The 26721-nt window shown below is 45.3% G+C and overlaps 1 protein-coding gene across 2 annotated transcripts; it reads left to right on the top strand.

Moving 5' to 3' along the window:
- Nucleotides 1-2741: 2741 nt before the first annotated feature.
- Nucleotides 2742-24946, top strand: RNF7 (ring finger protein 7). Of its 2 annotated transcripts, none has more exons than XM_007667083.4 (3): nucleotides 2742-2934; nucleotides 20071-20118; nucleotides 23822-24946. In XM_007667083.4, exons 1-3 carry the CDS (start codon nucleotides 2760-2762, stop codon nucleotides 23938-23940), a joined length of 342 nt encoding a protein of 113 aa, XP_007665273.2. In that variant the 5' UTR covers nucleotides 2742-2759; the 3' UTR covers nucleotides 23941-24946. The 2 variants fall into 2 exon arrangements, with proteins under 2 accessions (XP_007665273.2, XP_028925843.1); XM_029070010.2 differs by having other exon boundaries at nucleotides 2742-2927.
- Nucleotides 24947-26721: the final 1775 nt, after the last annotated feature.

Genomic DNA, 26721 nt, shown 5'->3' on the forward strand with positions numbered 1-26721 from the left:
AGTAAGCGCTCAATAAATAGGACCGAATGAATGAACTGGGGGAGGCAGGGGCAAATGAGAAGCAGTGTGGCTCAGTGGACTGTGAGCCCATCACTGGGCAGGGATTGTCTCTATCTGTTGTCACATTGTCCATTCCAAGCGCTTAGTACAGCGCTCTGCACATAGTAAGCACTCAATAAATACTATTGAATGAATGAATGAAAGAGCATGGGCTGGGGAGTCAGAAGTCATGGGTTCAAATCCTGTCTGCTGCTTTTCTGCTGTGTGACTTGGGACAAGTCACTTCACTTCTCTGGGCCTCAGTTCCCTCATCTGGAAAAGGGGCATGAAGACTGGGAGCCCCACGTGGAACAACCTGAGCACCTTGTATCCTCCCCAGTGCTCAGAACAGAGCTTGGCACATAGCAAGCGCTTAACAAATGCCGTCATTATTATTGAAGCAGCGTGGCTCAATGGAAAGAGCCCGGGCTGGGGTGTCATAGGTCAGGAGTTCGAATCCTGGCTCTGCCCCTTGTCAGCTGTGTGATTGTGGGCAAGTCACTTCACTTCTCTGGGCCTCAGTTACCTCATCTGTGAAACGGGGATGAAGCCTGTGAACCTCATGTGGGACAACCTGATGACCCTATATCTACCCCAGCGCGTAGACCAGTGTTCTGCACATAGTCAGCGCTTCACAAATACCAGCATTACTATTATTACTGTGGGCAAGTCACTTCAGTTCTCTGGGCCTCAGTGACGACATCTGTAAAATGGGGATGAAGACTGAGAGCCTCATGTGGGACAACCTGATGACCCTGTATCTCCCCCAGTGCTTAGAACAGTGTTCTGCACATAATCAGCTCTTCACAAATACCAACATTATTATTATTATTACTGTGGACAAGTCACTTCAGTTCTCTGGGCCTCAGTGACCTCATCTGTCAAGTGCTTAGTACAGTGCTGTGCACATAATAAGCCCTCAATAAATACTATTGAATGAATAAAATCATTCACATCACCTGTCAAGCGCTTAGTACAGAGCTCTGCACATAATAAGCCCTCAATAAATACTATTGAATGAATAAAATCATTCACATCATCATTCACATCATCTGTCAAGCGCTTAGTACAGTGCTCTGCACATAGTAAGCGCTCAATAAATACTATTGAATGAATAAAATGGGGTTGATGACAGGGAGCCCTACATGGGACAACCTGATGACTCGGTATCTCCCCCAGCGCTTAGACCAGTGCTCTGCACATAGTCAGTGCTTCACAAATACCAACATTATCATTATTATTATTACTGTGGGCAAGTCACTTCACTTCTCTGGGCCTCAGGGACCTCATCTGTAAAATGGGGTTGATGACTGTGAGCCCTACGTGGGACAACCTGCCGACCCTGTATCACCCCCAGTGCTTAGAACAGTGTTCTGCACATAGTCAGCGCTTCACAAATACCAACATTATTATTATTACTGTGGGCAAGTCACTTCAGTTCTCTGGGCCTCAGTGATGTCATCTGTAAAATGGGGTTGATGACTGTGAGCCCTACGTGGGACAACCTGATGACCCTGTATCTCCCCCAGTGCTTAGAACAGTGTTCTGCACATAATCAGTGCTTCACAAATACCACCATTATTATTACTGTGGACAAGTCACTTCAGTCCTCTGGGCCTCAGTGACCTCATCTGTCAAGTGCTTAGTACATTGCTCTGCACATAGTAAGCGCTCAGTAAATACTATTGAATGAATAAAATGGGGTTGATGACAGTGAGCCCTACATGGGACGACCTGATGATCCTGTATCTCCCCCAGTGCTTAGAACAGTGCTCTGCACATAGTAAGCGCTTCACAAATACCAACATTATTATTATTATTACTGTGGACAAGTCACTTCACTTCTCTGGGCCTCAGTGACCTCATCTGTCAAGCACTTAGTCCAGTGCTCTGCACATAATAAGCACTCAATAAATACTATTGAATGAATAAAATCATTCACATCATCTGTCAAGCGCTTAGTACAGTGCTCTGCACATAGTAAGCGCTCAATAAATACTATTGAATGAATAAAATGGGGTTGATGACAGTGAGCCCTACATGGGACAACCTGATGATCCTGTATCTCCCCCAGTGCTTAGAACAGTGCTCTGCACATAGTAAGCGCTTCACAAATACCAACATTATTATTATTATTACTGTGGACAAGTCACTTCACTTCTCTGGGCCTCAGTGACCTCATCTGTCAAGCACTTAGTCCAGTGCTCTGCACATAATAAGCACTCAATAAATACTATTGAATGAATAAAATCATTCACATCATCTGTCAAGCGCTTAGTACACTGCTCTGCACATAGTAAGCGCTCAATAAATACTATTGAATGAATAAAATGGGGTTGATGAGAGTGAGCCCTACATGGGACAACCCGATGACCCTGTATCTCCCCCAGTGCTTAGAACAGTGTTCTGCACATAGTAAGCGCTCCACAAATACCAACATTATTATTATTATTAAATGGGCGCCTCGCTGGGCCAAGGCCGAGCCTGAGGCGACGCTTCCCGACAGGCCTTGCGGCCCTGTCAGGTTCAGTCAAGGCGGGCGCCCCCCCTCCCCTCCCGACGCGTGACGTCACGCGCCAGGGGGCGTCGGCCAATGGCGTCCCTGCTCGCCGAGGCGGTCGGGGCGGCGGTTGTGGCGGAGGCCGGGAGGGGGCGCTGCCGCCTCAGCGCCGGCCGGCCGGGCGCGCTCCCGCTCCCTCCCCCCCCCCCCCCGCCCCGCCATGGCCGACGGGGAAGAAGGCGAGGATCCGTCCGGCCCGTCCTTGCCCTCCGCCGGCTCGGCCCCCAAGGCCGGACCCGACAAGATGTTTTCCCTGAAGAAGTGGAACGCGGTGGCCATGTGGAGCTGGGACGTGGAGTGCGATACGTGCGCCATCTGCCGGGTCCAGGTGATGGGTAAGAGCCGCAGCGGAGGCCGGCCTGCCCCGCGGCCTACCCGCCGGGGGACCCCTCCGCCCCCCGGGACCCTCCCTCCCGACATTCCCGGGAACCCCCGCATTCCCGGCACATTCCCGGCATTCCCGGGACTCCCGTCCGTCCATCCCCGGACGGTCCCGTCCCCACCGGGGGAGCAGGACCACAGGCCGCAGGCCCCCCCTGCCATGGCCGCGCCCCTCTGCGCGCTCCCCCGGGAAGGGGCCGGCAGGCAGGCACTCATTCATTCACTCAATTCATTCATTCAGTAGTATTTACTGAGCGCTTACTGTGTGCAGAGCGCTGGACTGAGCGCTTGGAATGGACAGTTTGGTAACAGACACGATCCCTGCCCAGTGACGGGCTCCCAATCTAATCGGGGGAGACGGACAAAAACAAGACAGCCTCATGATAAATAGAATCAAGGGGATGGACACCATTCATTCAGTAGTATTTATTGAGCGCTTACTATGTGCAGAGCACTGGACTGAGCGCTTGGAATGGACAGTTTGCTAACAGAGAGAGACAATCCCTGCCCAGTGACGGGCTCCCAATCTAATCGGGGGAGAAGGACAAAAACAAGACAGCCTCATGATAAATAGAATCAAGGGGATGGACACTATTCATTCATTCAGTAGTATTTATTGAGCGCTTACTATGTGCAGAGCACTGGACTGAGCGCTTGGAATGGACAGTTTGCTAACAGAGAGAGACAATCCCTGCCCAGTGACGGGCTCCCAATCTAATCGGGGGAGACGGACAAAAACAAGACAGCCTCATGATAAATAGAATCAAGGGGATGGACACTATTCATTCATTCAGTAGTATTTATTGAGCGCTTACTATGTGCAGAGCACTGGACTGAGCGCTTGGAATGGACAGTTTGCTAACAGAGAGAGACAATCCCTGCCCACTGACGGCCTCCCAGTCTAATCGGGGGAGACGGACAAAAACAAGATAGCATCATGATAAATAGAATAAAGGGGATGGACACCATTCAGTAGTATTTATTGAGCGCTTACTATGTGCAGAGCGCTGGACGGAGCGCTTGGAATGGACAATTCGGCAACAGAGAGAGACAGTCCCTGCCCACTGACGGGTTCACAGTTTAATCGGGGGAGACAGACAAAAACAAGGCAGCATCATCATGATAAATAGAAGCAAGGGGATGGACACTTTTCATTCATTCATTCAATAGTATTTATTGAGCGCTTACTATGTGCAGAGTGCTGGACTGAGCGCTTGGAATGGTCAATTCGGCAACAGATAGAGACAATCCCTGCCCAATGACAGGCTCTCAGGCTAAACTTGTATCTATCCTGACCCTTAGTACGGTGTTTGGCACATAGTGTTTGTTCATTCATTCAATAGTATTTATTGAGCGCTTACTATGTGCAGAGCACTGGACTGAGCGCTTGGAATGGTCAATTCGGCAACAGATAGAGACAATCCCTGCCCAATGACAGGCTCTCAGGCTAAACTTGTATCTATCCTGACCCTTAGTACGGTGTTTGGCACATAGTGTTTGTTCACTCATTCAATAGTATTTATTGAGCGCTTACTATGTGCAGAGCACTGGACTGAGCGCTTGGAGTATACAATTCAGGCAACAGATAGAGACGATCCCTGCCCCATAACGGGCTCTCAGTCTAATCGGGGGAGACAAGCGGACAAAAGACAACATCAACACGATAAAAAGAATCAAGGGGGATGTACACTTTCATTCATTCAGTCGTATTTATTGAGCGCTTACTATGTGTAGAGCACTGGACTGAGCACTTGGAATGTACAATTTGGCAGCAGATAGAGACAATCCCTACCCAACAACGGGCTAAATGGTAGTCTAAATCGGGGAGACAGACAACGAAACAGAACAGGCATAAGTAGAAGGAAATATAATTATAGATATATACACATCCAAACAAGTATACAGGAATCAATAGAAATAAATAGAATTGTAGGTATATATACATCCAAACAAGTAAACAGGCAGTAATAGAAATAAGTAACATCAGAGCTATGTACACATCCAAACAAGAAAGCAGGCATCAAAAGAAATATATGTAGATATATACACATCCAAACAAGTGAACAGGCATCAAAAGAAATACAGAATTATACAAATATAGAATTACAGATATACACACATCCAAACAAACAGGCATCAATAGAAATAAATAGAATTATAGACATGTCAAAACAAGTAAGCAGGCATCAATAGAAATAAATAGAATTACAGATATATAAATAGAATCACCAAGCGGAAAGCGTCGCCCACTTTGTCCTCACCTCACCCCAAAACACTCGCATAAAACACAACACAACACATACCACCCGCCTTTCTTTTCGTCACCTCGGGACAGTTCCCTTTTAGAAACCCGGCGTCTCTCCCAGAAGATGGTAGGGACGTGCAGAGGAGATTTATTTCCTCCTCCCTGAGGGACGGGAGTGTTTTTTTCCCTTCTAGACTGTGAGCTCGTTGTGGGCAGGGATTGTCACACTTTACTGCTTTGTTGTAATAATAATAATAATGGTATTTGTTAATAATGTTGGTATTTGTTAAGTGCTTACTATGTGCCGAGCACCATTCTAAGTGCCGGGTAGATACAGGATAATCAGGTTGTCCCACATGAGGCTCACAGTCTTAATCCCCATTTTACAGATGAGGTAACAGAGGCACCGAGAAGATAAGTGACTTGGCCAAGGTCACACAAGTGACAGGTGGTGGAGCCGGGATTAGAACCCATGAACCCTGACTCCTAAAACTGTGCTCTTTCCACTGAGCGCGCTGCTTCTCTAATAATGATGCTATTTAAGTGCTTACTATGTGCCAAGGCACAGAGAAGTGAAGTGACTAGCCCAAAGTCACACAGGTAACAAGTGATGGAGCTGGGATTAGAACCCACGACTTCTGACTCCCAAGCCCGTGCTCTTGCCTATGTGCAAGGCACTGTACTAAGCGCTGGGGTAGATACAAGGCAATCGGGTTGCACCCAGTCCCTGTGTACTCTCCCAAGTGCTTAGTAGGGTGCGCTGCACACAGGAAGTGCTTAATAAATACGATGGGATGAGTGAATAAATTCTTAAACCTGTCAAAGCCATAAGAGGTCTCAAGTCTCCCTCCATGACCGGATTCTTTCTGCGGTGCTTCCCTGTCATCATCCTAGTATTAATGTAGAATAATAATAATAATAATAATGATATTTGTTAAGTGCTTACTATATGCCAGGCACTGTACTAAGTGCTGGGGGAGAAACAAGCAAATCGAGTTGGACACAGTCCCTGACCCGCCTGGGACTCACAGTCTCAATCCTCCTTTTACAGATGAGGGAACTGAGGCCCAGAGAAGTGAAGTGACTTGCCCAAGGTCACATAGCAGACAAGTGGAAGAGTGGGGATTAGAACCCATGACCTTCTGACTCCCAGGCCTGTGCTTTATCTGCTACGCCATGCAGGATAACAGCCCCGTCAAGTTTTAAGTTTAAGCGTTTTTTCCCCCTCAAAAAATGGGCAAAGATGTCTTTTCTAGAGGTTTGCAGAGCGCTGTGCTATGTGTTGCACTTATAATTATGGTATTTGTATTTAAGTGCTTCCTATGTGACAGGCACTGTACCTAAGCTCTGATAGTATGGTGCTCTGCACACAGTAAGTGCTCAGTAAATACCATTGATTGATCACTGGGGAGAACATGACAGTCGGAAAAGAAACGGTTCCTGCCATCAAGGAGTTTACCATTTGATGGAATATGCAGATGTAAATTACTTACACCTGCTGGGGAGGGAGCAATCAATCACCCAAGTATGAAAAGATGAAATAGATGAATGAGTTAATCAGTAGTATTTATTAAGCACTTAATATCTGCAGAGCACTGTACTGAGTGCTTGGGAGCAGAGTTGGTAGGCACATTCCCAGCCCATATTAAGCTTACAGTCTAGAGGACTGAATAAATAAATATTAAAACCTAGGTAGATTGATAGACACAAAAGCCCTGAGGATGGTTAAGCAATCAAATGTATTTATTCATAATAATAATAATAGTATTTAAGTGCTTACTATGTGCCAAGCACTGTACTAAGCTCTGGGATAGGTACAAGGTTTACAGGGACAGGTACCGTCCCAGCCCCAGGGTTCACATTCTGAGTGTGAGGGAGAACAGTCTAGATTCCCCATTTTACAGATGAGGAAACTGGGGCACAGACAGTTAAGTATCTTGCCCATGGTCACACAGCAGTCAGATGGCAGAAAGGGGATTAGAACCCAAGTCCTCTGACTCGCAGGCTCATGCTCTTTCCACTAGACCATGCTACTTCTCGTGCGCCTCGGACCCCATTCCCTCTCACCTTATTAAAACCATCGCCCCTGCCCTCCTCCCTTCCTTAACTTGTATTTTTAACCACTCAATCTCCAAGGGCTCCTTCCCCTCTGCCTTCAAACATGCCCACGTCTCCCCCATCCTAAAAAAACCCGCTCTTGACCCCACTTCCCCCTCCAGTTATCGCCCTATCTCCCTACTACCCTTCCTTTCCAAAATCCTAGAACGAGTCGTCTACAATCGATGCTTAGAATTCCTTAACTCCCATTCTCTCCTAGACCCCCTCCGATCTGGCTTCCGTCCCCTCCACTCTACCGAGACTGCTCTCTCTAAGGTCACCCATGACCTCCTTCTTGCCAAATCCAATGGCTCCTACTCCATTCTAATCCTCCTTGACCTCTCTGCTGCCTTTGACACTGTCGACCATCCCCTCCTCCTCCATACCTTATCTCACCTTGGCTTCACGAACTCCGTCCTCTCCCGGTTCTCCTCTTACCTCTCTGGCCGGTCATTCTCGGTCTCCTTCGCTGGCGCCTCCTCCCCCTCCCATCCTTTAACTGTTGGAGTTCCTCAAGGGTCAGTTCTTGGCCCTCTTCTGTTCTCCATTTACACTCACTCCCTCGGTGAACTCATCCGCTCTCACGGCTTCGACTACCATCTCTACGCAGATGACATGCAGATCTACATCTCCGCCCCTGTCCTCTCCCCCTCCCTTCGGGCTCGCATCTCCTCCTGCCTCCGGGATGTCTCCACCTGGATGTCGGCCCGCCCTGAAACTCAACATGAGCAAGACTGAGCTCCTCATCTTCCCTCCCGAGCCCGGTCCTCTCCCAGACTTCCCTATCACCGTGGATGGCACGACCATCCTTCCCGTCTCTCGGGCCCGCGATCTCGGTGTCATCCTTGACTCGTCTCTCTCGTTCACCCCACGCATCCTATCTGTTACCGAGACCTGCCGGTTTCACCTTTACAATATCGCCAAGATCCGCCCTTTCCTCTCCACCCAGACGGCTACCTTACTGCTACGGGCTCTCGTTATATCCCGGCTAGACTACTGTGTCGGCCTTCTCTCTGACCTCCCTTCCTCCTCTCTCGCCCCGCTCCAGTCTGTTCTTCACTCCGCTGCCCGGCTCATCTTCCTGCAGAAACGATCTGGGCATGTCACTCCCCTTCTTAAACAACTCCAGTGGTTGCCTATCGACCTCCGCTCCGAACAAAAACTCCTCACTCTAGGCTTCGAGGCTCTCCATCACCTTGCCCCCTCCTACCTCTCCTCCCTTCTCTGTTTCTACCGCCCACCCTGCACGCTCCGCTCCTCCGCCGCCCACCTCCTCACCGTCCCTCAGTCTCGCCCATCCCGCCGTCGACCCCTGGGCCACATCCTTCCGCGGTCCCGGAACGCCCTCCCTCCTCACCTCCGCCAAACTGATTCTCTTCCCCTCTTCAAAACCCTACTTAAAACTCACCTCCTCCAAGAGGCCTTCCCAGACTGAGCTCCCCTTCTCCCTCTACTCCCTCTACCACCCGCCCTTCACCTCTCCGCAGCTAAACCCTCTTTTCCCCCCATCTCCCTCTGCTCCCCCCCTCCCATCCCCTCAGCACTGTACTCGTCCGCTCAACTGTATATGTTTTCATTACCCTATTTATTTTGTTAATGAAATGTACATCGCCTCGATTCTATTTAGTTGCCATTGTTTTTACGAGATGTTCTTCCCCTTGACTCTATTTATCGCCATTGTTCTCGTCTGTCCGTCTCCCCCGATTAGACCGTAAGCCCATCAGACGGCAGGGACTGTCTCTATCTGTTGCCGACTTGTTCATTCCAAGTGCTTAGTACAGTGCTCTGCACATAGTAAGCGCTCAATAAATACTACTGAATGAATACTATGCATAGAGCACTGAGCAGAGTGTTTGGGAGAGTACAGTTCAGTAGAGGTGGTAGATACAATCCCTTCCCACGAGGAGTTCATAGTCTAGAGCGGGAGACAGACATTAAAATAAATTGCCGATACGTACGTAAGTGCCGTGGTGCTGAGGGCCGGGTGAATAAAGGGCACGGATTCCAAGTACATAGGTGATCCAGAAGAGAGAGGGAGTAAGGGAAGAGGGTTTAATTTGGGAAGGCCTTTTGGAGATGGGATGTTCATAAGACTTTGAAGGTGGGGAAAGTGGCGGTCTGTCGCATACGGAGGGGGAGGGCCATCCAGGCGTGAAGGGAGGATTTGGGCAAGGGGTCAGCAGCGAGATAGAATGTATGTAACCAAGTTCTCCTAAAATGCCAGTGTGGCATTTTCTTAAGGGAAAACTCGTTAAAGAAAACTCATACCGTCAGGGAATGTATCTACAACTCTGTTCTGCGATATTCTCCCAACTGCTTAGTCGGGGGCTGTGCACATGGTAAATGCTCAGTAAATTCAGTTGATTGATCGAGTGCCTGGCACAGGGCCATCGTAGAGCAGTGGAGGCCCAGGGGGAAAGGAGAGCTAGTCTACCGTATTTGCGTAGTTCACCACTACCCAGGGCATAAAAAGTGCTTGTTCGTTGAGGAGCAGAAAAAATAGAAGAGTTCCATAATATTTTGAACTTCCCCTGACCTGTAAAGATCTAGAAGCCTGATTGCCCGGAGCTGACTGCAGCCAGCTTACACTTCCACCCGACTGTTTCATTTGAGTGAGAAGGCGTTGAGTACACTCTTTGAAAGTGTGAAGCAGAATGGAGTGGAGGGGGGCGGGGGGACTTAGGCTTCACACCAAACTGAAAGTTTTCAGAGCTCCAGTGCTGTCCAGCCTTCTCTATGGCTCTGAGACCCCCATACCACACACCACATCTGACTTCCTGAGCAATTCCATCGGAATCCTATATAGGTTAAATGCAATATTGGATGGAAGACAGGATCACAAACAACGCAGCATCCTAGAGAAGCAGTGTGACCTAGTGGAAAGGGCCTGGGAGACAGAGGACTTGGGCAAGTCACTGAACTTCTGTGTGCCGAAGTTCCGTCATCTGCAGAATGAGGATTCAATACCTGTAGCTCCCTCCTGCTTCCAATGTGAGTACCATGTGGGGCCTGATTATTTTGTATGTATCCCAGCACTAGTTCAGTGCTGGGCATAAAGTAAGCATTTAACAAATACCATAGTTATTAATAATAATTGCGGTATTTGTAAGCGCTTATGGTGTGCCGGTCACTGAGGTAGATACAAGATTATTAAGTTGGACACCATCCTTGTCCCACGTAGGGCTCTCAGTCTTATCCCCATTTTACAGATGAAGTAACTGTGGCACAGAGAAGTTAAATGAATTGCCCAGGGTTACACAGCAGACAGGCAGTAGAGTTGGGATTAGAAGCCAGGTCCTTCTCACTCCCAGGCCCGTGTTCTTTATTATTATTATTGTTGTTGTATTAAAGCTATGCCCATCTTAACACTGGGTGAATCATTTGAGGAGAATGGATGACAGTTGCTATACGCTGAGTTGAAATTGGGAAATTGAAAGCAAGAAGGACAGGGCGTGTTTCAGTAAAATCCTCAGACAATGCTGTATCTAAGCTCTAAACTGGGACTCATTTGCGGCACATGGATGAACGTGAAGCATTGAAACCAAGAAAGGAACAGCTCTTTTGAGCATGAGCCTCGTAAGAATTATGACACAAAAAACAAAAGTCCAAGCATGGCAAACAACAAACATAACAAAACAACAAACATAACACCACAAGGCAAGTGGTAGATATTGAGGATCCCTCCAGCCACTACCCGCTTTGCGTTTTTCAGCCGTGCATGTACCCAAAGGTGAATTTCACACTGATTTCTTCCTTGAGCAGGAAGAAGTGTATAGTCATTTCGCTCTGAGGCATTAGTTGTGCTTTTAAAAAGCATTAGTTGTGCTTTTAAAAAGCCTTGGGTAATAGAAAAATTGTGTTATAATTAGTGGGTAGATCGTTCAGAGATACCACTGGGTACTATGGATGGACAATATTGGATTCAAATTCCCATTTTATTGTCCATCACCTGTTATAAGCATTAAATACTATAAAGTTGCAGAAACATGAAGAACTGGCCGATTCCTTACAGTAAGGCTGAGGCTAAGGCAGAAGCTGGGAAGTATATCAACGCCATTCTTTGCTTGGCACCTTGAATGTAAAAATAACAATTTCTCCTTAGGTAAATTTTACATGCACCAGTTAGTGGATTGTTTTAAACCAGAGCAGATTTGTACTGTGGAAAGAACGTGCTTTCATTTTTATATCAAATTGTATCTAGAAGTGTAATGAAAACACATTATAGAAGAATTAACGTGTTTACCAACTCTGTTACATTGTACTCTCCCAAGTGCTTAGTACGTGCTCAGCACATAGTAATATGATCGAAAAAACCGAAAGTGATTACTGAAAGTTGCGATTGGTCCATTCATTCATTTAGTCAGTCCTTTATTAACCACCTACTTTGTGCAGAGCACTGTACTAAGGACCCTCCAATAGGACAATAAACAGTGACATTCCCTGGACTCAGCGAGCTCACAGTCCACAGTATTTGGGTACCAGTGTCTCAGAAGGAGCCTGGGCCTGGGAGTCAGGACCTGGATTCTAATCCCAGCTCTTCCTTTTGCCTCCAGTATGACCTTGGGCAGGTCACTTCTCTGTGCCTCTGTTTCTTCATCTGTAACATGGAGATTCGATACCTTTTCTCCCTTCTCCTTGTGAGCCCTGTGTAGGACAGGGACTGTGTCTAACCTGATTATCTTGTATCTATCCCAGCACTTAGAACTTGAAATATCTATATGCCTGAGTGCTGAGGACAAGAGTAAAATAAAAGCATGTACTTGTATTACTTCCTCTTATGAAGTCAGCATGGCTTGTAGCCAAGGGAAGACATTAGAGAAGAGGCATTCACCAGTCCCAAAGAGGGTCTGTAGGGTGCATATCACTGGGTCTGAGTTGAGGTGACTCTTCTCCCAGTTCTGAATTTGATGAAGCTATGGGTTTTTGGAATAGAAAAGTTTTTCAAAAAACAACAAAACAAGTGTCTTTTTGCATAAGAAGGGACAGGAAGCTAAAATGATTGTGTTTTCTTAAAGTGTAAGAACAAAATCATGTTAACTCTATGCCTCAGTGTTGTATTGCTCTGAAATCAAGCCAGCCCAGGATTTCAGTTGACCCCAAAAGTTTTTGCTGCAGAAAGGAAAAGTCATTTTACACAGCAAATCACATTTACCCATAAGCCTAGACACAAAAAGTTGCCATACCTATGGTCCCTTTGTCTTTCTCCCTTTTAAAAATAAATATTGCAGCCCAGTCTTTAAGAACCCTGGAGTTGTGGACTTTGAACTTCACAGCAACTGGGAGCCATACAGACCAAAATAGTCCTGGAGCAGGCTTAGGACTCCACAGCCACAATGAAGCTTGTGGTCAGAAAGAAAGAAAGCCCCAGAGCCCAGCTTTGAACCCTTTAGTGATGGAGGACAAACTGAGTTTGGGCCAAACTTTCGAAAGCCTGGAGCCACGTGGACAAAAAGACCCAAGAAAAGGTTTCAGGCGATTATGAAGCCCTGTTGGACAGTGAAGGAAAACAGACTGCTTTGTTACTTTCATGCTCCAGAAGGGTCATTTCCTCAAAAACCACCTTTACCAGCAAAAAAAAAAAAAAATCCTGTGCTTCACTCGGTTGTGACAGACACATACAAACACAGAGAGTGGGAAGTTCAGACTTTAGTGGTGAGGGAAAGGGCCTGGACCTCACAGCGCTCAGGTGCACAGATCCATAATTTATTGATTTCTATTAATGTCTGTCTCCCCCTCTAGACTGTAAGCTCCTTGTGAGCAGGGAATGTGTCTGTTATATTGTTATAGTATACTCTCCCAAGTGCTTAGTACAGTGCTCTGCACACAGTAAGAGCTCACTAAATATGATGGATTGATTTGATTGGACATGGGGGATTCAAGGCTAGAAGGAAGTCCAGAGGGAAAGGGAAATATAATGAGTAGGCACAAGAAGAATTGGTTTTCCACTCCTCTGTTCCTCAGGCATCTCTTCTGAAATAATCATTTTCACTCAATCAGTCATTCATTCAGTCATATTTATTGAGCATTTAATGGTCTAGAGAACAGACATATTTCCTGCCCACAATGAGCTTACAGTCTAGAGTGGGGGAGACAGACATTAACATAAATAAATAAATTACAGATAGGTACATAAGTGCTGTGGGACTGGGAGGGGGGATGAACAAAGGGAGCAAGTCAGGGCGACACATAAGGGAGTGGAAGAAGATGACAGAGGGGCTTAGGGAAGGCCTCTTGGAGGAGATGTACCTTCAATAAGTCTTTGAAGTGGGGGGAAAATAATTGTTGGTCGGATTGGAGGAGGGAAGGCATTCCAGAGCGGAGCCTGGACATGATCAAGGGGTCGACAGCGAGATAGACGAGACTGAGGCACAGTGAGAAGCTTAGCATTAGAGGAACAAAGTGTGCGGGCTGAGTTGTAGGAGGAGAGCAGCCAGGTGAGATAGGAGGGGGCAAGTTGATTGAGTGTCTTAAAGCCAATGGTGAGGAGTTTTTGTTCGATGTGGAGGAGAATGGGTAACCCCTGGAGTTTTCTGAGGAGTGGGGAAACATGTCCTGAACATTTTTATAGAAAAGTGATCTGGGCAGCAGAGTGAAGTATAGACTGCAGCGGGGAGAGACAGGAGGCAGGGAGGTCAGCAAGGAGGCTCATACAGTAATTTAGGCGGGATATTCATTCATTCACTCGTATTTGTTGAGCACTTACTATGTGCAGAGCACTGTACTAAGCGCTTGGAATGTACAATTCGGCAACAGATAGCCACAATCCCTGCCCAGTAACGGGCTTACAGTCAAAGCGGGGGAGACGGACAGCAGGTGAGTGACTGTATTCATGAGGTAGCGGTTTGGATGGAGAGGAAAGAGCTAACTGGATGTAGAGGCACCCCACCGTGGTCAAAAGCAGGACCTTCGTGGGGGTCATCCACCTTGGTCACTGAGTTCATTCTTTCAATTCAGTCGCATTTATTGAATGCTTAATGTGTGCAAAGCACTGTACTAAGCGCATGGGAGAGTACAACAACAGATATATTCCGTGGCCACAGTGAGCTCACAGTCTAGATGGGGAGACTGACATAAGCACTCAGTAAATACTATTGAATGCATAAATTAGCATAAATAAATAAATAGAAGATATTCTGCTCCTATAGGAGTTGAGGCCAAACCAGGACAGAAATAACTTCCCCAACCCCACCCCCACATCCTTTCTAAAAGGTGCCAGGCAGCTGTTTCCATTTCAGAGGGATGGCGGTAGATTAACATATGTAAAGGCTATTGTTGCTGCAATCCCATTTCTCCAGGAGTGGATCTATAGAGGGGTACACTGGGGTGGGGGGCCCCAGGCCTCCTAGTTATAATAATAATAGTGGTATTCATTAAGCACTTACTATGTGCAGAGCACTGTACTGAGCATTCGGGAGAGTATGCTACAACAATAAACACATTCCTTGCCCACAGAGGGTTTACAGTCTAGAGGTGTGTGCCAGGTACTGTACTAAATGTTGGGGTGGATACAAGTAAATCAGGTTGGACACAGTCCAACCACTTGGGGCTCACAGTTTGTCTTCATTTCAAGAAGCAGCGTGGCTTAGTGGAAAGAGCACGGGCTTGGGAGTTAGAGGACGTGGGATCTAATCCTGACTCTGCCACTTGTCTGCTGTGTGACCTTGGGCAAGCCGCTTCACTTCTCTGTGCCTCAGTTCCCTCATCTGTAAAATGGGGATTAAAACAGTGAGCCCCAAGTGGGACAACCTGATTACCCTGTATCTACCTCAGTACTTAGAACAGTGTTAGGCACATAGTAAACGCTTAACACATATTTCACGGATGAGATAACTGAGGCACAGAGAAGTGAAGTGACTTGCCCAAGGTCACACAACAGACAAGTGGTGGAGCCAGGATTAGAACCCATGAACCTCTGACTCCCAGGCCTGTGTTCTATCCACTACGCCATGCTATCACCACCTGTAAACGTCACTGCAATTGGGGTTCCAGATGGCTACATTTTTCTCAGATGGAGATAACCCACTGGTTTGAGGGCCACGAAGAGTATCTGGTTTGGATTCATTCAATAGTATTTATTGAGCACTTACTATGTGTAGAGCACTGTACTAAGCACTTGGAATGTACAATTCGGCAACAGAGACAATCCCTGCCCAAAGACGGGCTCATAGGCTAATTGGGGGAGACAGAGGGCAGAGCAAAACAGAACAAAAACAAGACAACGTTATCACGATAAATAAAATCAAGGGGATGTACACCTCATTATCAAAATAAATAGGGTAATAAATAATATATACAAATGAGCACAGTGCTGAGGGAAGGTGGAGGGGAGGGGGAGCAGAGGGAAAAGGGGGGAGCTCAGTCTGCATTTCGGTGAATATGTATTCTTTCTGGGGCAAGTAGATCTTCCCGATAAGGGAAGAGGAACCAAGTAAAGTATTTCTTGGTCCTGAAGAGCACTGCCCTTTCTTGGTTAGATCTCCCTTTGAGTTTTTAGGAGTCACGTCTAGTTCCCTGTAAGTGGCTTTATTTAAAAAAATGATTGTGCCAAGAAATGGAAGGTACACATTTTAAGGAGAAGCAGCATGGTCACATGGATAGAGCACAGGATTGGGAGTCAGAAGGACCTGCGTTCTAATCCCAGCTCTGGCGTGTGTCTGCTATATGACCTTGGACAAGTCACTTCACTTCTCTAGGCCTCAGTTGCCTCATCTGTAAAATGGGGATTAAGCCTGTGAACCCTATATGGGACAGGGACTGTGTCCAAGCTAATTTGCTTATATCTAACTTGCTTAGGACATGTCTGACACTTAACACTTAACAAACATCGTAATTATTATTGTTGTTATGCCCGTTTAGTGTTCAGTTGCTTAGGCAATTGTGTGCCTAAATGTTCCTTTCTAACATCAAGGCTTCCTGGCGTCTTTTTAGAGTATGGAACTAAAACCTGAAAACCTACTTTCTTCTCTAACACATACTCTCTGGATTCAAAAATCGTGACTTTTAAAGATATATTCCTTAGAGGTTTAAAATTTATGACAGTTTTCGAACTTTCCTTACATCAACAGTTGCAGTGTCCTGCAAATCAATGATTTTCCCTTTAATGAATAATTTAAATAGTTTAATAAAATTGTCTCCCCCTCTAGATTGTAAGCCCGTTGTGGGCAGGGAACAAATCTGCCAACTCTGTTAATATTGTACTCTTCCAAGTGCTTAGTACAGCACTCTGCACTTAGTAAGTGCTCAAAAAATGCCATTGATTGATAGTCCTGAACATCTCTTATGTCTCCATTCCTTCATTCATTCAATAGTATTTATTGAGCGCTTACTATGTGCAGAGCACTGTACTAAGCACTTGGAATGTACAATTTGGCAGCAGATAGAGACGGTCCCTGCCCAATGACGGGCTCACAGTCTAACTGGGGAGACAGCAAAGCAAAACAGAACAAAACAAAAAGAAGACATCATCAAGATAAATAGAATCAAGAGGATGTAAACCTCATTAACAAAATAAATAGGGTAATAAATAATATATACAAATGAGCACAGTGCTGAGGAGAGGGGAAGGGGGAAGAGCAGAGAGAAATGGGGGGATCAGTCGGGGAAGACCTCCTGGAGGAGGTGAGTCTCAATAGGGCTTTGAAGAGGGGAAGAGAGTTAGGTTGGTGGATGGGAGGAGGGAGGGCGTTCCAGGACAGCGGTAGGACATGGGCCAGGGGTCGACAGCGGGATGGGCATGAACGGGGCACAGTGAAGAGGTGAGCGGCAGAGGAACGGAGAGTGTGGGGTGGGCTCTAGAAGGAGAGAAGGGAGGTGAGGTAGGAGGGGGCAAGGCGATGGAGAGCTTTGAAGTCAAGAGTGAGGAGTTTCTGTGTCATGCGCAGGTTGATAGGCAACCACTGGAGGTTTTTGAGGAGGGGAGTGACATGCCCAGAGTGTGTCTGCAGGAAAATGATCCAGGCAGCGGAATGAAGAATAGACTGGAGGGGGAAGAGGCAGGAGGAGAGGAGATCAGAGAGGAGGCTGACACAATAATCCAGACGGAATATTATGAGAGCTTGTACCAGCACGATAGCAGTTTGGATGGAGGGGAAAGGGCGGATCGTGGTGATATTGTGAAGGTGAGACCGGCAGGTGTTGGTGACGGATTGGATGTGTGGGGTTAATGAGAGAGCAGAGTGAAGGATGACGCCAAGGTTGCGGGTTTGTGAGATGGGAAGGATAGTAGTGCCATCCACAGTGATGGGGAAGTCAGGGAGAGGACAGGCTTTGGGAGGGAAGATAAGGAGCTCAGTTTTAGACATGTTGAGTTTTAGGTGTCAGACAGACATCCAGGTGGAGACGTCCTGAAGGCAGGAGGAAGAGAGAACGGGGAGGAGATGTAGATTTGGGTGTCATCTGCATAGAGATGATCATTGAAGCGGTGGGAGTCAATGAGTTCACCCAGGGAGTGAGTATAGATGGAGAACAGAAGAGGACCAAGGACTGATCCTTGAGGAGCCCCTACAGTTAGTGGATGGGAGGGGAAGGAGGAGTCCGGCGAAGGAGACCCAGAATGAATGGCCAGAGAGATAAGAGGAGAACGGGAGAGGACGGAGTCCGTGAAGCCAAGGTGAGATAGAGTCCGTGAAGCCAAGGTGAGATAGAATGTGGAGAAGGGGATGGTCAACAGTGTCAAAGGCAGCTGAGAGGTCGAGGAGGGTTAGGATAGAGTAGGAGCCATTGGATTTGGCAAGAAGGAGGTCATGGGTGACCTTTGAGAGAGCAGTCTCGGTAGAGTGGAAGGGACGGAAGCCAGATCAGAGGAGGTCCAGGAGAGAGTTGGAGTAGAGGAATTCAAGGTAGCGAGTGTAGACGACTCATTCTAGTAGTTTGGAAAGGAAGGGCAGGAGGGAGATTGGACGATAACTGGAAGGGGAAGTGGGGTCGAGAGGGGTTTTTTTTTTTAGGATGGGGGAAACATGGGCATGTTTGAAGGCAGAGGGGAAGAAGCTGTTGGAGAATGAGTGGTTAAAGATAGAAGTTGAGGAGGGAAGGGGCGATGGTTATTATAAGGTGAGCGGGAATGGGGTCCAAAGCAGAGGTAGAGAGGGTGGCACTTGTAAGGAGGGAGGAGACCTCCTTTGAGGATACTGCTGGGAAGGATGGGAAAGTAGGAGAGAGGGTTGAGAGTCCGGGGGGGGATGGTGAAGGGGGGGGGGTGACTTTGGGGAGCTCAGACCTGATAGTGTTAATTTTCGTAATGAAGTAGGTAGCCAGATTGTTGGGGATGAGGGATATCTCATGAGTACATAGTCTGTTGATGATCCCCAGACTACTATATAAAGGCAAGCCAGTGAGTCAGTGCATTTCACAATATTTTTCTCAACTCTCAATTGTTAATTGTCTTGCCCCAACCAGAGGCATAAACTGAGGTTTCCTAGAGCAGGCAGCATTTTAGATTCCATCATCAATCAGTTGATCGGTGGTATTATTGAGCACTTGCTGTGTTCAGAGCACTGTACTAAGCATTTGGGAGAGTACAGTCCTGCAAAGTTTGTAGTCACATTCCTAGCCTTCAAGAACCTTCCATTTGTTACTAAGGTTTGCTAAGTGTTTATGATTACAGTGGAGTGAGTACATAAAATTAAATTAAGACCTGGTCCCTGGCTCACAGTATAAATAGCAAAGAAAGTACAGAACACGGGCCATAGAACATTGAGAATATAATCAAATATAATTTTAGACCGTGAGTTCCAAGTGGGACAAGGACTCTGTCAAATCTGATTAACTTGTATCTGCCCCAGCACTTAGAGCAGTGCTTGTCAAATAGCACTTAGTAAATACCGTTAAAAAAATCAAAAGAGCAAGAAAATTGGCTGAAATTCAAGGAATTATAATTAGCTCATTGAAAATATAGTAAATTGGTCATTGTAAGGGGCAGGCTTTGGGCCCCTCGTTACTGCAGTCAAAACTGAGAAACAGCCACAATCTTGCCCCCATTTTCAGTGCATTTTCTCAATCTCCACTTCTGCTGTGAGAGAGGCTTCACTCCCAGTCGTGGCAGGTGTGAAGAGCAGTGCGACCCTGATTCTTTCCCACCTTTAATTTGTGAAAAATAGCTCATCCTACAGTTAATGGAGAGATGATGTTAAAGAACGCATTTTCACAAGCCCTGGTGAACAAGTGATGACTATTTGGGAACATAAACTCCAGCTTCTTTCAGTGGCTTTCTGTTCACTTCTGTTATTAGAGTGGGGAAACTAAAAAGTGCCTCTTCAGAAGAAGATAAAGAGAGATTTATTTTATGCGTGAAATTGATATTCCCAACAGATTTGCTTAAGGAAAAATCTGGGTGTTGGAACAAGGGGGAGAAAAGTCTTAGAAGGGGAAGTGACAGAATGATGAATGGTTTCCTGAAAGCCACATAATAAAAATTATCTTTCTTGAAATGAGTATATATGGGTGTGCACCCGTAGAACTCGTTTAATTTTTTTTAATTTGGAGGGATTGCATTTTGCTTACATTTTCTGGGAAGTTGCATCTTTTCTGTAAGACTTGTAACAACTGCCTGCCTTCCTGAAATGGAAGATTAGTAAACTTTGAGAAAGCTTCTGGTTGTAGACCCTTTGTATTTTAAGTGCACTTTATCTAAAATAGATGTTTATCAGATGAGGAATATAAACCTTTTGTCTTTTCCTTATCTACTTGTTTTGAAGATTTTCTTTGTAGAATTGCATCAGATTGAGAATTGTTGTTTGTTTGCTTTTAGATGCCTGTCTTAGATGTCAAGCTGAAAATAAACAAGAAGATTGTGTTGGTATGTTGTCGTTTCATTCTCTTGATTTTTTTTTTTAAAACTGAGATTTTTCTCTCAGTGGAAAGATTTAGCTGTTGATTTTCACTGTACTTAAAAACTGTGAAAAGTGATTCATTATTAATGAAAAAGTAAAGCATCCACTCAAGTATGCTTAATAGAGTAAATCAACAGCTAATTGGCAAGCTTTCTGTTATAAGAAATCATATTTGTCTTCAGTTTACAGTCTCTTAAAAAAAATCAATTTAAAGCATCCTACGAGTATTGATCAGAGATTTGAATGTTGCGGGCAGTTTTGATTACTTTTCTTCCTCTGAGACATTTGTGTTTTCAGGTATTATTTTTTGTGTGGTATTTGGACAATATCTTGACCATTGAAACATCTGTGGTTTAAGTATTGTACTATTTAAAGGTGTGATTTGGAAACAGATAACTTGTAGATAATGTTTTTATTTGCATGGGGAACAGAAAAATAGGTATCTTAACCATTGAATGTGACTGCATTAGAGATGGGGAATCTGGAAGAAAAGTTTTCTGATTTTTTTCCTTGAGCCAGCACATCTCTAGATAGCATAAAAATAGGCATCTTAACATTTACTTCTTAACTATTTTAAACTTTGTCGTGCTCTAACTCCTGAAATGTTCTCTATAATTATGTAAAATGTTGAGCTGTACCCTTGAAATGAAAGAGAACTTTCCATTCTCTGTTGTTTGCATCTAGTTTATTTGTAAAGTTAATAATATGGTTTTGATCAAATACCCCAACCTCAGAATATGGATTTTTTTCAACTCTGGTTGTTCTCCTGGCTCTAAATAAGATATAAATATGAAAGAAAAACCAAAAAGGAGTTTTTTTAAAACCTCTTTTCATTCTCCCCCGCCCACCATAAATAGGGAGTATGTGGAAACTTTCCAATGTAGGAAGCTTAAAAAAGCTATGAGAGCAACCTATGATTGAAGAATTTGACACATTAAGGACACTAGCAAGAACTTTAACAAGCAAACAAAAAATCCCAAGAGATTACAGAATGTTTATTACATACTGGTATATGAGTAGCAGGAGGAACCACAACTCAAATTTTGTCTGTCCGCTCATCCCTCTCTCCCCCACCCCCATCCAAAAATAAACATAGCTGTCATCCTAGTGCTTGTTAAAGGGTGCAAAAACCGGCCAAAAATCATCTGGTATAAGTTTTAATTTATAATTTTCACATATATTCTGAAATCAGAATGGCTTTAACTTTTAGTATAACTGCTAAAAATGAAAAAAGCCTGTGTTCCTAATTTTGAATTCCTCATTCATTCATTCAGTCATATTTACTGAGCACTTACTGTACTAAGCACTTGGGAGAGTACAGTACAACAGTAGTCACATTCCCTGCCCATAATGAGCTTGCAGTCTAAAGGGGGAGACAGACATTAAATAAATTACAGATATGTACATAAGCACTGTGAGGCTGGGGTGGGGGGTGAATAAAGGGAGGAAGTCAGAGTGACACAGTCTGTCCACCACTTCTGGATATATGTGTCATTCAATCAGTGGTATTTATTGAGCCGAGCACTGTATTAAACTCTTTGGAGAGTACAGTGCAATAGAATTGGCAGACACGTTCACAGCCCACAGCAAGTTTACAGGAGTTTACAGTCTTTGTGTGGCATTCACCTCCCTGGAAGCAGCTCTTTGAAGAGTTAACAGGGCAGAAAACTATACCAAAATCATCCCAAGCTCATGTAAATCATAAGTTTTACGTTCCACATCATGTCCAAGATCGATCAAATGCACTTTTCTACTCCTTCCTGACACTCGAGGTTGGCAAGCAGTCATGCTGTGGAAAATTAGCAAATGCTAGCTGGAGGCAGAGAAAAACTAAGATATTGAGAGAAAGCATCAAGCAAACCAAAGCAGGTGAAGGCAAGACAGCACCCACAGACAAATGGATAACTAAATATTGAACTGGACTAACGTTTGCTGAGTCCTGATCATATGTCCGTATAGAGTGTTGAAATATGCTTCCTTCTGGATAAGTGCGGAGTGTATTCATATTGAACAGGGATTAAATCAATAGCCAACTCAAAACTAGGCTTATGAGTAAAGAAGCGGATTATATAAGATGGGGTGGCAATTTGGCCTAGTGGAACGAGCTTGGAACTGGGGAGTTTTAGTCTAAGTGCTTAGAACAGTGCTTTGCACACAGTAAGCACTCAGTAAGTATAATTGACTGACCAAGTCAGGAGTTCTAGGCTCAAATCCAATCTTTGCCACCATGCCGGGTGACTTTGAGCAAGTCACTTAATCTCTTGAGTCTCCCATTTTTTATAGACTATAAACTCCTTGAGGGCAGGAAATGTGTCCGTTGTATTGTTCGATTATTCACTCCCAAGCGCTTACTACAGCACTGTGGACACAGTAAGCTTTCAAATACAGATTGTTTGATCTGTAAAAAAAAATCATTGAGTGTTTGCCGGCCTCACCTTTATAATATCGCCAAGATCCACCCTTTCCTCTCCACCCAAACGGCTATCTTACTGGTACAGGCTCTCATAATGTAATGGCTGGATTATTGTGTCAGCCTTCTCTCTGATTTCCCTTCCTCCTGTCTCTCACCACTCCAGTCTATTCTTCACTCCGCTGCCCGGCTCATCTTCCTGCAGAAACGCTCTGGGCATATCACTCCCCTTCTTAAAAACCTCCAGTGGTTTGCCCATCGATCTCCGCACGAAACAAAAACTTCTCACTCTAGGCTTCGAGGCTCTCCATCACCTTGCCCCCTCCTACCTCTCCTCCCTTCTCTCTTTCTACTGCCCAGCCTGCACGCTCCGCTCCTCTGCCGCCCACCTCCTCACCGTCCCCCGTTCTCGCTTATCCTGCCGTCGACCCCTGGGCCACGTCCTCCCGCGGTCCTGGAATGCCCTCCCTCCTCACCTCTGCCAAACTAATTCTCTTCCCCTCTTCAAAGCCCTACTTAGAGCTCACCTCCTCCGAGAGGCCTTCCCAGACTGAGCTTCCCCTTTTCCCTCTGCTCCCTCTGCTCTCCCTCTACCCCCCCTTCACCTCCCCTCAGCTAAGCCCCTTTTCCCCCCTCTTTCCCTCTGCTCCACCCCCTCTCCCCCTCCCCTCAGCACTGTGCTCATCAACTCATTTGTATATATTTTTTATTACCCTATTTATTTTGTTAATGAGATGTACATCACCTTGATTCTATTTATTGCTATTGTTTTAATGAGATGTACATCCCCTTGATTCTAATTATTGCTATTGTTTTTGTCTGTCTCCCCCGATTAGACTGTAAGCCCATCAGTGGGCAGGGACTGTCTCTATCTGTTGCCGATATGTACATTCCAAGCGCTTAGTTAGTACAGTGCTCTGCACATAGTAAGCGCTCAATAAATACTATTGAATGAATGAATGAACGGTATTGAGTGCTTACTGTCTGTGCTGGGCACTGTACTGAGTGCTCGGGAGAGTACAGTAGCGAAAACAGTTGGGCTCTCCGCCCTCAAGGAGCTCCCAATCTTGGGGATAAAATACCTATTTTCCCCACCTCTTAGGATTGTGAGCCCCGAATGGGACAAGGACTGTGCCTGAGCATTACTTAGCGCAGTGCTTTGGCACATAAAAAGCAAGTTCATAAATTCTGTACCAGTCCGTATCATTAAGCCGAATCGTATAATACTAAGTTGTTGTTTTCTTTTGTTTTCCTTCCAGTGGTCTGGGGAGAATGTAATCATTCCTTCCACAATTGCTGCATGTCCTTGTGGGTGAAACAGAACAATCGATGCCCCCTCTGCCAACAGGACTGGGTGGTCCAGAGGATAGGCAAATGAAAGCAGTCGAAGTCTTTCTCTCTGGCCTTGTGAGGAGCACCGGACAGATCATACCGCGTTCCCTCCCGAAGGGGTTGGAGCGTTCCAAAATGGACGACACATTTCACTTAATAAGTAGATTAAAAGAACGTGTGGGATTTGTTACGCTTCGGCAGTCGACGTCACGGTGTAGCTTTCTGTTAGGCTTGGTTTCTGAAACTCCCCACAACTCCCAACCCAGACTAGGTGCATTTAAAGATATCTCTTGTGCTCCTCTGATGTGACTTGTACAGACACCTTAGAAATTCAGTGCTACCGAAAGTACAATTTCAGTGACCTTAATAATCTTGCTAATGCCTTTTTGCCAAGGAATTGTGGGAAGCTGTTCAGTTTGTGACAGCAGTTCCATTCAGACAAGGAGTTATTTTGCATGTCCTGTATAGTTTGATCATAAAAGGGGAACATTGCGTTCACAGATGAAGTAGCATTTAAACCTCACCACTCTACAGATTTTTTGTTCTTCTGATGGTGCATTTTTTCCCACTGAAAATAAATAATTCATGAAACATTCATTTGGCTGGGTTTTCCAGAGTAATACCAGGAGGGTTTTTATTGTGTGGGACAAGACTTTTGTGACTGGTGAATAGGGTAACAAAGAATTCAATGTATCCCACCAGTTAATTGAATCTTAGTGGCATTATAATGTTCGTGTAGTTTTGATTCCCTTGAAAATCCTGATGCTCTACTCCAAACTCCTTGCGAAGTTGTGTGCTGCACGCACACAGGGTTTTTTAAATCAGACTGGTAAAAATGTATTGCCAAGTATCAGTCACCAGTTCCAATTGGAACCGGTGAAGGAAAAATGTTGCTTGTCATCATTGGGCCCTCGGGTGTGGAAATGAAATAGCATAACACTATCCTAAGAGTTATATCAGTTTTTGTTTGTTTTTAATAGTATGAACTGTGATAAATTGTGGTGCAGACATTTAAGTTAAATATTAAAGTTTTTATTTTCTTTTGTGATGAATGACTTGTTTCGGAAATATCCAGTCTCTATTTGCCAGTGGTGAAAACGTTGACCCCCTCATTCACACTTTTTGAAAGGGTAGTTCGATGGAGCGAGGGGGCATTTTTTGGCAATTCATAAAAATGACCACTTGAGAAATTGAGTGATCCGTCAAGTGGTGGTATTGAATGCCTATTGCATGCTAAGGGCTGTACTAAGCACTTGGGAGAGTATAGTTGTAGCAAGATACAATGTTTCCTGCCCCCTAGGAGCTTAAAATTTAAAGGGGGAGGCAGACAAAAATTACCAGTAGAGAAAGCAGGAGGAAGAACAAGGATAAAACTGAAAGCCTTGCCAATACATTGAGAAGAAATAACTGAAGGTACAGATTAATAAAATTACATGTACATGAGTATAGTGATAAAATGCCTAAGTGCTAAGGGGGAATGTTGGCTAATGAGCCTGGGGTACTGTGAATTAATCAGGGAAGGCTTCCGGAGGAGGTGGAATTTCAGGAAGGGTTTGAAGATGAGAACTGTGAAGCAGCATGGCCTAACGGATAGAGCACGGGCCTGGGAGTCAGAAGGTCCTGGGTTCTAATCCCAGCTTTGCTACGTGTCTGGATGCAGGTGTGACCTTGGGCAAGTCACTTCTCTGTGCCTCAGTTACCTCATCTGTAAAATGGGGATTGAGACTGTGAACCCCATTTGGAACAGGGACTCTGTCCAAACCGATTTGCTTGTATCCACCTCTGTGTTTAGAACAATGCCTGGCACTTAGTAAGAACTTAATAATAACTGTAGCTTGGTGGGGCGGGTGGAGCCAGGGAGGTCCAGGCTAGGAGAACAGTGTGCACAAGGGAACGAAGGCAGAGAGTGGAGAGCAAAGTACAGTTAGATGATGACTAGCCGTTTTGGTATGATGATGATGATGATGGTATTTGTTAAGTGCTTACTGTGTGCCAAGCACTGTTCTAAGTACTGGGATAGATTCAAGGTTATCAGGTTGTTCCACGTGGGGCTCACAGTCTTAATCCCCATTTTACAGATGAGGTAACTGAGGCACAGAGAGGTTAAGTGACTTACCCAAAGTTATGCAGCTGGCAAGTGGCGGAGCCGGGATTCAAACCCACAACCTCTGACTCCCAAACCCATGCTCTTTACACTAAGCCATGCTGCGGCAACTGGGAGGATAAGTTAGAAGTTGATTTCTAACTGCCTTTGAGTGCCCAGTCCAGAGGCTGTTTAACTACCTTAAATTAAATGTTAAAGACTCAGAAAACCAAATAGTCCTTTAAAACTTAACTTGAAGTTATCCACACAATAGAAATTGGGAAATTGAATGTTGCTTTTTTATGGTATTTAAGCATGTACTATGTGCCCTGCAGTGTACTAAGTGCTGGGGTAGATGACAAGATAATCAGGCTGGACACAATCCCTGTCCCATATAGGGCTCATGGTCTTAATCCCAATTTTATAGCTGAGGTAAATGAGGCCCAGAGAAGTGAAGTGACCTGCCCAAGGTCACCCAGCAGACAAATGGTGGAGCCTGGATTAAGAATCCAGGTCCCTTGGCTCCCAGGCTCAGACTTTTTGCACTTGGCTTCGCTGCTTTGTTGCATTGCTTGTTTTTTTCATTGTAGCCAAACGTTTTATTACCCTTGAGTTTTAGTTAATTTCCAAAATTTTTACTCTTCTGTAGATTTTGTGAAAGCATACATATTGTATGTTGTTTTTCTGGAGGTCCACTCAGTTTTATTTCTCCAGACCGTAAGCTTCTTGTGGGCGGGGTACATG

This window comes from Ornithorhynchus anatinus, chromosome 1 (genome assembly GCF_004115215.2).
Source record: "Ornithorhynchus anatinus isolate Pmale09 chromosome 1, mOrnAna1.pri.v4, whole genome shotgun sequence".
Classification (NCBI taxonomy): domain Eukaryota; kingdom Metazoa; phylum Chordata; class Mammalia; order Monotremata; family Ornithorhynchidae; genus Ornithorhynchus; species Ornithorhynchus anatinus.